This window comes from Rhinopithecus bieti, unplaced genomic scaffold (assembly GCF_001698545.2).
Source record: "Rhinopithecus bieti isolate Rb0 unplaced genomic scaffold, ASM169854v2 scaffold_20175, whole genome shotgun sequence".
In the NCBI taxonomy this organism is placed as follows: domain Eukaryota; kingdom Metazoa; phylum Chordata; class Mammalia; order Primates; family Cercopithecidae; genus Rhinopithecus; species Rhinopithecus bieti.
In genome coordinates this window covers 1,865,400-1,876,117 of record NW_016809984.1, presented here as the reverse complement: position 1 = coordinate 1,876,117, position 10,718 = coordinate 1,865,400, and the positions used below count along the sequence as shown (strand labels likewise).

General features: G+C 43.3%; 2 gene segments (V, D, J or C); both read right to left on the bottom strand.

Annotated features, from left to right (window-relative positions):
* Positions 1-3,077: 3,077 nt before the first annotated feature.
* On the bottom strand, positions 3,078-3,679 carry LOC108541478 (T-cell receptor beta chain V region A20.2.25-like). The segment is given in 2 exon segments: positions 3,078-3,481; positions 3,598-3,679. Coding segments are annotated over 2 exon segments (453 nt in total).
* A 5,195-nt stretch (positions 3,680-8,874) lies between these two features.
* LOC108541477 (T-cell receptor beta chain V region CTL-L17-like) overlaps positions 8,875-10,718 on the bottom strand; it is a 2,679-nt gene continuing 835 nt past the window's right edge. The window contains 1 exon segment of the V gene segment in view: positions 8,875-8,889. Within this exon segment, the coding sequence occupies positions 8,875-8,889 (15 nt within the window).

The following is a 10,718-nucleotide window of genomic DNA, read 5'->3' as shown; positions in this document are numbered from 1 at the left end:
GCGTTTGCAGAACACCTTAAAGGTGCAACAGCAGCTGCTCCCGATACTCCACCACATGCCTCTTTCCATTTTCCCCCTTGAAAGTGGGAGCTGGGGGTCCCCTTCCAATATTTTCAGGTACACAGACATTCTAATCACCTCTCATTCATCTTGCTAGGACCAAAAGCTTGAAAACCACAACCAGATGTTTTCTTCTCAGCATTCGAAGGCCTGTCTGAAGACTCGGTTCAAGGACTGATCCTATGCTCTATTCTGGTTAGTGAACACCCATTGACCACAGATATATAGAAGGACCCTAATTGCAATGGGTACCATGTGAAAGGGGAAAACAAATCAATACAAATGAAAAAAACCCATAGGACATACATCCTTGTTTTCAGGGTGTGTGAATATTCTAGATGGCAAGACTGAGCCAACATTGAGATGACACAGCTTTTTAAAATCACTGTAGGATATTTGACTGATCATCAAGTAATGCGGCACAAACTATTCTCATCAGCATTCAAAGACTATGTAGAAAACCAGTTATCAGTTGGGAATTGATGCAATTACAGAAGGTTTTTTGAAGGAGAGGACTTCAAAGCAGATCTTAGAGCAATCTACCTAGTCCTGTTCCAAACATTTTTTTCTAAGAAACCATTTCTGCTGGATTGTCTAGAAAGAAGCCAGCATCAGCTTTGACTACTAGTACCAGGCATGCTATGCCCCAGGAATGGGGAGGCACTTTTGAGAGTTCCTTTCACAATTTGTAGCTGCTATCTAAAGAGAAAAATGTATATTAGTTGGGCTAGGGTTTTCACTTATCTGACTCATCTTTAACTATTTTAGAATCTACAGTCTTCTTTGGGCTTTGTTGACTACTTACCTTCTTATTATGCCTCTCCTGATCCTATGTCCACAAGTCATAGGACCGAGAGCAAAAGATTCAAAGCTCTAAGGAGACGATTTTCTGGCTCGACAGAAGGAAGAATTTTCCAGAGGGTACTGTGGTCTCCTGTCCAGAATAGAGGCTGGATGACTGTTGGTGAAGATGTTTTGGACAAGGCTTAAGTGCCCAGTGCAGCAAAGAAGAAGCTTAGCATTTACTCTAAGCCAGAGACAGTGTCATAAACTGGGGATTTTAACATACAATATTTTCTTCAGAAGCTCATAATCCACTTGAAGAAATGGATATGGAAATCAAAGCCTACAACAAAATCGAAAAATTATAGCAACATACACAGCATTTTAAAAGGGAACCAAAAAGGAATAGAAGTGGTTAGCATCTAACAATTTGGGGCATTATAAGGGTGGAGTTAGGGAAGGGCATTGGGAATAATGAGAACAAAGTGGCAAAAGTAATCCTTCAAGTGTCAGTCTGGAGAGGAAATCCAATGGGGAGCTGAGACCTGAAACCGACAAGGAGACTTCCAGCCAACGGAAGAAGAGTGGGTGAGTTAGGAAGCTTCCAGACCATGATCCACGGGCTGTGCAGCAAGGGGAGCAGACAGAGGCATGTTTGCTGCCTGAAGGGTTCAGAGAAGGTGTCTGTGCACATTTGGAGCTTTGATCAGAGCTAGAATCCACAGTCTAGCTTTGAGTGTAAAAAGGAGAAATTAAGGAATAGACAAGCAGGAATATAGAATAATAGAAGTGGTGAAAATAGATACATATTTCTAAAACCCATTTCCCAAAGGGTGAGTCTCCTACTGTCCTCTCCAGTTGGCTTCTGAACTGGGACCCTTGCCTGGAAATTCCTTCTGTGATTTCCCAATGCTCAGTGCTGCTTGACTCTGCATGACAAAAACCTACAACGAAGGGAACCCTTTGTCTCAAAGAAGAGTCATGGAAACCACTGAGCATGAAGTGTCAGGAGAACTCAGCTCCTCACAGGGCTGTGTCTGGCCCAGTGCAGGGTGTGACTCTGTGGTGACACAGGTGATTGCTTGGAGGGTTCTTATGTAATCTTAAGCTAAACAATCTTTTTACAGGAAGCTCGCTTTATTTCATGATTTCTTTTTTTTTTTGAGATGAAATCTCGCTCTGTTGTCCAGGCTGGAGTTCAGTGGCGCAATCTCGGCTCACTGCAACCTCCACATCCTGGGCTCAAGCGATTCTCCTGCCTCAGGTTCCTGAGTAGCTGGAAAGGCATGCACTAGCAATGCTGACCACATGCTGGGGCTCCCTAAACGGGAGGGCAAAGTTGAAATAGACCCTAGCTAGTCATATATTCAACTCTCCCAGAATAAAACCCAATACTATTTCCAAGAAATAACATAACCCAGAGCCTCAAGCCTATGTTGTCCACAATGCTTCACATAAACTCTTTCTAATCTTTCATGTAGGATATTTAGAAGTCTCCTAATTCTTCATGCCACCCAAAAATCTATCTCCTTTCTGATCCATACTACTACCAGTGTTCCTGTACCAAAATATCAGTTTTATCATGTTGTTTCACTTGGAGTAGGACCAATGGCTCACCACGACTTAGAGATTTGTGTCCAAAGTCCTTTCAGGTCTCCCAATATCCCCAGTCATCTGGCTATTGCCTACTCTTGGGGAGAGTTCAAGATGACCTTCATCAGAATTGGGAGAGACGCTTGCTAATCACCCTTCTTGAAGAGAAGGAGCCTATAATGCACAAGGCTGCCTCCACCAGCTTCTCCTCAACACTTTCCAGTTTACCTATTGCCATGGAATTTCATGCCTCTCCAAATATTTTTCTGTTAAATAAAGTACTTACTGATCATCAGAATTGTCTCTTGATCTTAGAAATATTTCCTTCCCCCTCCTTTATGCTTGTGCTCATCAACCATTTTTAGCAATCATGTGGTTTTGATCATAATGTTATATAAAATATGAACCCATGCGTGCAGCACAGAAAGACAAGAAATAGCTTCCTCCATCAGTTCAGATCTTCAGTTCATGGGACAGGCTCTGTTTTTGTTTGTGGAGCCCTAATACTTTAGTGGCTTTGCTGTGAAGCCCTGCTCCAGCTGATAAACAATTCCGTGAGACTTTGTGTGCATAAAATAGACGACTTCTCCACTGGGTGCACTAGCCGTCTGTACTACAGACTGAAACTCCATCAGAGGCCATCAGAGAGTGGAGACTGGAGCCTTGGGTGCAGGTGCACACATTGGCCCACAGCTTCCTGGCTGAGCTGGGAGGTTTGTGCACAGGCACGCGATGCATCTGCAGGGCTGTGCCTTGGTGCTGGCACAGAAATACACAGCAGAGTCACCAAGCTCCAGGGACTTGATGTGAAGAATTAAATGAGCTTTGTCTGGAGAGTCAGGTGAGAAGCGATCTGGAATTGTTTCATTTAAAATGGGCTCCTCATTATTGTAGCTAAACATTATCTTCAACAATTTCTTAGAGTCCTGCTTATACCAATACATAGTATCATGACCCAGATTTTGTTCACATTTAAGGGACTCCTTCTTTCCCGTCTGTGTGACCAGGTATTTTGGAGTCTGGGAAACAGCTGTGTCCAAGGAACCTGCAAAGGAAAGATGCAGAATTCAGGCAAATCCCAGGAGGTAGCCTGCTGTTGTTGTCATGGTGAAAAGACTTAGGGACTCCAACAGTATCATGTCACCTGGGCCCAGGACTCACCTGCTTGGAGGAGGCAGAGGGCCACACAGCAGAGGAGCCTGCAGCCCATGGCAGAGTCAGGCAGACCAGGGAAGGCCCAGGGCAGGATTCCGGTGTGCAGTGGTGAGAAATCTAGGCTGTGCTTTCCACTGCCGCTGAGAGGGGCTGTGCCAGTGAGGTCACAGCCTGTAATCATTTCCCCATTCCCAGGCTCTCCTCTAGCATGGCTCCTCCTTTTCATGCCCTGCACTTGCTGCTTCAAAAGTTTTTGAAATTTCTGGGAATAGTTGAGAGGGTTGAATTGTGACCTCCAGGATGTGTCTCTGACAGTCATTCCTGTGCCATCAGCCCTCTCCCTCCCCTCTTCTTACCCGGGATTGACCACCTCCTCCCTTCCTCTCCATTTCAGGCCCTTCCCTCAGAGTCAGGCTGCTGTTCCTCTCTGGATCCTGTGCTTCCCCTTCACAATAATACAGGACATTGTTTCGCTCTCTTGAATCTTTGCTCACCTGAAGTTCTGATTAATGGTCTGTGGTTCCCTTTTTTCAGGAAAGACTGGCTTGAGATTTCACCTGAGTACCAGCTACAGCCACCTAACCTACATGACTGCGATGCTAGTTCAGACGAAACCCTGTTGAAGGGTTATTATTGGGAGTGAACTGCAGCCCTGCCCCCTCTGATGTCTTTATCTGTCCAAGGGACAGATCTATGAGGAAACAGGAGGATGCTGGACAATATGCAGTTACCGTGTGCTGTGACTGAATGGCGATAAAGGTAAACAACAGGATTGTTGCGGAAAACAAATGCAGGTGACGGTACTGCTCTTGAGTTGTCTGCAGATAATCCTCCTTGTTGGTACGAAGTTTACAACTCAAGCTTATAGCCGAGTTTCTGAATTTCAGCCTGAGTGCCATGTTGGATCAGGTGATTGTTGGTTGTGGAGGGCTGTCCTGTTCAGCTAGGATGCTTAGCGGCATCCTTGGGCCCTACCCACCTGATGCCAACGTGACAACACAGCATGCCTTCATGTCTTCTGAATTATCCCCTGTTGAGGACTCCTGTCCCCTTTATTCTTGCCCATGGTACTCCCCTCCTCTGCCAGCCATCAAACACCCAACCTTGGGGGTGTGGCAGGGCCGCAGTTCCTCCTGCTCTGGTCAGCAAGGTCCAGCACTCAGATCTCAATGCCTCTGCAGTGGCCCCAGGGCAGGAACCTCCAGGAGGAAAACCAGGGACCAGCACAGCCCGAATGGCATTTCACACACACATACACACACACACTTTGGTAGCGTTGTCATCTACAGGTGAATCCCCTGCAAACACAGACCCTGATGGTTCATTTGTGATTTACTAAACACAGAACTTGAACTAAACAAAAGAAAAATGACCACTATCCTTCTTGGAACATAAAGAATGCTTTATTTGTTTATAGTCATTGAATGTCTACTTAGTGCCAAGCATGAGTAAACAATATTCTCACTCTTATGATGCTTATAATCCAATAGGAGCAAAAACACATTCACACATTACCTGTAAACTAAGAATGTGAAATGCATGTTACATGGAGGCCAGCAATATAGTTACTGCTTGCATTTAAATACTTTTTTTAAAGCATCCCATTTCCTGATCTATGAAACAGTGGGCAGCAGTAAATAATTTTCAACATTCTGTCTAGTTCTAAAATTCTGTGAATATAAACCAGGGACCCGCTGGATGTGGGTCTTATTCAGTACTTACCTCATTGCACCACACAGCTGACATGGGAGGCTTTTCTAATGAGGAAAGGAAGGAAGGGAGGGAAGATAGTGAAATGACAAGAGGCTGTATACGATGGTGATGATGATAACTATATAAAGATATAACCATTCTTAAAGAGTAGACTTTAAATAAATATGTATCTCAGTATTTTACGCAAGAGTTTTTACCAAATCAGATGGACAGCATCTGGGAGAGGCACTGGAATGAAACTGATAGAAAGAAACTAGCCTCACATGAGGCAATGTTAGTTCTCGGTGTTGTTTTCTTTTGTGTTTTATAGGAGACATGAAAAGCAAAAGTGTTTTATTGTCCTTCAAGAATTGTCTAGGCCAGGCGCAGTGGCTCATGCCTGTAATCCCAGCACTTTGGGAGGCTGAGGCGGGCGGATCACTAGGTCAGGAGATCGAGACTATCCTGGCTAACATGGGGAAACCCCGTGTCTACTAAAAATACAAAAAAATTAGGAGGGCATGGTGTCCGGAGCCTGTAGTCCCAGCTATTCAGGAGGCTGAGACAGGAGAAGGCGCGAACTCAGGAGGCGGAGCTTGCAGTGAGCCAAGATTGTGACACTGCACTCCAGTCTGGATGACAGAGCGAGACTCAGTCTCAACCAAAAAAGAAAAAGAATTGTCCAAAGGATAAAAAGGAACAAATAACTTGATCATGTATGTATTTTCTGACAGGGCCCACTATGCTGCAGAAGGGGAAAAAAGCTACAGAAGGGAGAGACGATAGACCCTGGGATCCCTGGGAAGAGCTGGGCTTCCAACAAGAAAGTCAAAGAAGGAAGAAAATATAATAATTTGATCATGGAGATAACTTAATCTACAAAAAGGCAGAGAGTTGTAGGGGCAAAGGGAATGAGACAGAAGACTGCAGAAGAACCAGAACACGTCGAACTGAATGATACCACGATGCGTATTTTGAACATAGGTCTATTTTTGGCTGCCCTATAGTTAAACCCCGTCTTATATTTGGGCAGTTCCCCCAAAGTTTGCGTCTTAGCGGGAAAGGCAAGTGCGTTGATATGTTTACAAGCAAAATCTTCCACCCTTCTAGAGTCAAAATTTCCATCTCCGCCTCTTCTTTTTACACTTCTCATGAGGAAACCACTCCACTTGGCAGAGCTGTCTCCCTCCTCCAGCTCCCCAAGAACCCCCGGGAAAACCGTGCTGTCTCCTCGGGTGGAATAGAACGGACAAACAATCGCTTGTGCCCAATTATGTCATATTTAGTTTCCTGAGCAGAATCTGATGTCGATTTCATGTCATCCGATTCTGTCTCTGTCTTCACTGATGCTCATCACTGGGTTTCCAGGTCTGCAATGGGACAAGGGCCATGGTTCCACTTCCATTCGACCCAGCTGGCTGCTTGTTACTGGAGACAATGACCCTGATTTTAAAAAATTATTTCAAGCTGACAAAAAAAATACAAAAGTCAACACGCATCTCAGCTCATGGGATCATATCTCTGCAGGTCAACCAGCAGCTGCCAGTTTTCCAAATGAAATTCAGACCAAAGCCAGATAAGACATCCTGTCACAGGCCATGTGTCCCTCACCTTTGCAAAGCGTCAGTTCACGCTATTTGCCTGTTGAGTTATTAAAATTGCTTGTCCACTTAAAACATTTGCATTTATTATTTCTATTATTATATGGATCACAAATGTTTAATCTGTAGTCATTTGTTAGCAACAATTAACACAAATTAAATGCAATGCCATGATGGATAGAGATTGTTTATTAACAATGAAAAATGATTATATGTCATCTTATTTTTGTTACTGAGAAGAAGTTCTAGATTTTTTGTGAGGGTAGGAGTTTGAAAAGCCCAGGGGGACCCTGACTCTCCAACTCTTACGTTAGTCACTTTAAATATTTAATATTGAGCGTAGAAGTGTGTGTTTCGCATAGTCTGCTTTTATAACTTTTAGCACATTTGAAAATGGCTCATACTACAGAAAGTTAAGAAATTTAGAATCTAGCATGTAGAAATGAGTTTCCTGCCTTCAATACATTCTTTTCTTCCATTCCAAGATAAACTGCAAAATTAACCTCCACAGCACGGCTAATGGTTTTCCTGTTAAACTGTCTGGCTAGACTTTCACTTCCAGGCAGCATGCTAGAATATATCTGGTAGAGTATAGAGATACTCTGAAGCTCCATCCTGATGAATAGCTCGAGCCTATGTAAAATGTATCTTTACTGTATTTTTGCATTTCTAAGAAGTAAGGGAAATTCCAAATGCTTTTTGAAAAGGTGAAACAGGAGCCTGTAGTGAAAACAAAATGAAGAGCCTGTTTCAGATGTGCATCCTGGAGGTCTGTCCATGCCACCTTCTTTCCCATCTCCAACTATTTGGCATCATCTTTTGACATCTGGACAAGTTTAGCTTCCATGGGTCTTGGGAGACAGGGATAGATGTTGAAGATGGAAGCTGGAAAGGAGTCTGATGATGTTGTTTTGATAGAATCATTTGCTCAGACCCAGGAGACAGATTTCTAATCCTTAGAAATTCTTGCTCCAAGAACTTAGAGGAACATCCAGAAGAGGAAAAAGAAAAAAAAAAAAAAACCTTTCTAGCTTAAGTCTTTCATCATTTAGAGTCAGGGGAATGGCGCTCCAGGTATTCTTTGGTCTGATAAGTAGATTTCGCTTGGTAATTACTCTCTTTGCAAGATCCCTCAAGGAAGCCCTGATTTGTCAGGCTCACAGCCCAGGTCTCAGGAAGTCATTTCATGGCAGGATTGAGCTGGAGCAGAGGCCCAGCGTCCAGAGCCTCTCTTATTCCTCTCAGGAAGGGGTCCCCCACTGGCATCTGCTTGTGAGCTCTCCTCTTTCCCAGCTCAAACTCTCCCCCTCTCTCATCCCATGCAGGGTCACATGCAACAAATCTGGCAGTCTAGGCTCTTTGCTAGAACAAAAACACCTGCACAGCAAGGCAAATGAATAGTCTGTATTTAACCTCTCACATTTCAGCATTAACACAGCTTCTACAGACCATATTTTCCCCTGTTGTAAATAAACCCGATATTTCTTTTAACTGTCTCCCATGTGGAGAATGCTCTGTCCTTCCTCTGGGTTCCCTTAATCTCAGTAGAGTCACAGCTCCTCCTTGTGGTAAAAGATCAAACATGTCAAGACTCTGTGCCATGGTGGACCAAAGGCAGCAGGGATGTTGAGGTCTTAGAAATAGAGATATGCAGCCAGGCATGGTGGCTCATGCCTGTAATCCCAACACTTCGGGAGGCGGAGGAGGGTGGATCATGAGGTCAAGAGGACGAGACCATCCTGGCCAACATAGTGAAACTCCGTCTCTATTAAAAATATAAAAATTAGCTGGGTGTGGTGGCATGCACCTGTAATCCCAGCTAGTCTGGAGGCTGAGGCAGGAGAATCACTTGAATATGGGAGGCAGAGGTTGCAGTGGGCCAAGATCACCCCAATGCACTCCAGCCTGGGCAACATGAGCGAGACTCCATCTCAAAAAGGAAAAAAGAAGATAAAAACGGGAAAGCAGAGAAATCCACTCCTTCCTTTCTTCAAGAGGCTTCTACCTAAAATAAAAACATGTAAAATTGTACCTCACCTTTAATAAATATAAAACTGGCTTTCGGAGTCAATAGACTGAATTTTGCAGAGCAGCATTCCCACCAAAACAACTACATAAACTTAACAAAATAGAAAAACAAATGTTTGAAAGCACTTGGAGTTACTGAGGCAGTAAGAACCTACCGGACTGGGATCTCAAGGAGAAAGGAGAGATCTAACAGATCACTTTTCCCTCTAAGTCATTTGCCAATTTTATATTGCTGCCTAAGTAGCTGAGGAAAAAAAGGGAAGACTAAGAGTGTAGCAGGCTTTGAGGAGCATCCACCACCTTTCTGGTCTGGAGAACATTTACTTTCAGTGACTACTGAATAGGAGAGGACCCTGGCAAAGACCCCAGGCCTTGGTGCTGGGGGCAGAAGCAGGGACTGACTGAAAATGAGCACGAAGGAACTTTCTGGGTGGGGAGGATGAAATGTTTTACAGCTGGATCACGGTGATTGTTGCACAACTCCACAAATTTATCAAAATTCATTGAATTGCACACTCACAATGGGCAAATATTATGTTATATAATTTACACTTTAATTAAGCTGTTAAACTCCAGACATGTAGTTGGAACTTAAATGGCTAAGACCAAAGGCGAGCAGCCATCACAGAGGCTGAAGCCCAGCTCTGATTCAGCTCAGTCATAACCTCAATTAAGGTGATATGCCCCTGCTACAATTCCCAGCAGAAGCAAAAGCGAATCATTTGAGGAAGATGAAATCATTCAGAGCCTCAGATTATCTCTATAGTTTTTATATACAATATTCAGCATTCAAATAAATCACTAGTTGTATGAGAAAACAAAATCACATGCCCAGAAAAGAAACAGAGAAAACAGAAAAAAGAAACAGACCCAAACAGATTCAGATGTTAAAGTTATCCAAAACTGGCTTTCAAATGTTGGATGTTAATATAGTCAACAAAGTAAATGACAAAATGTAGAATTTTAGCAGACACCTGGAAATTGTAGTAAGGTTTAAGTGGAAATTTCAGAACTGAAATATACAAAAAACCTAAAATTTAGAATTCAATAGATATGTTTAAAAGAGCAATAGTTTCTTAAATGAGACTCAAGAAGTTAATCTGGCTGCCTCATGTTAAGTTAAAAGTGACAAATTCATTCCTGCCTCTGCCTCTGGATGTCTCTTGACTTTTGCTGCTGAATTCTGTTCCTGCACTGCCTGGCTTTATTCTGGCGATTCTCATGCTGGTCTAGACCTCTGTTGACCTTGAAATGTTGTAAAATGGTGTCCCAATATTAGACTCCATGTTTTCTACTCTCTTAACTTGTTATTTTGTGAGCTAGCATCATGAGCCCAAATGTAGCACACCAGGGTGACGGGGTCGTCAGATAGTTCTGCTCTTGACCACATTCTGAACAAGACCCATTGAGACTGAGTTCCTTGTACTAAGCCCCTTCTCCTTCTGAAGATTTCTGTGGCAATCCTCTGTATTCTCATGGGAATACCTGAACTCCCACTCTGTAATCATCTCGCTATCCTAAGAGTTAAAATATGTTTTCCTAAACAACTAAAACAAAAAGATTCTAATAAAGATGGCAAAATGGGAATAAGGAGAAGATACAGGTTACTTGGTGGTGTACAATTCTCCCATATTCAGAGCCCACCATCACACTCTGTAGGATCTGTAAACATTCTTCAAATCCTACAGCATCTGGTCATCCTGTCCAACATATCTTTGTTAATTCAATTTCGGGTATCTGTTTATTTGGAGATGGCAGCAAGAATAAACCCAACCAGAGACTTCTTTTCTTAGACAGGAAGTGGGA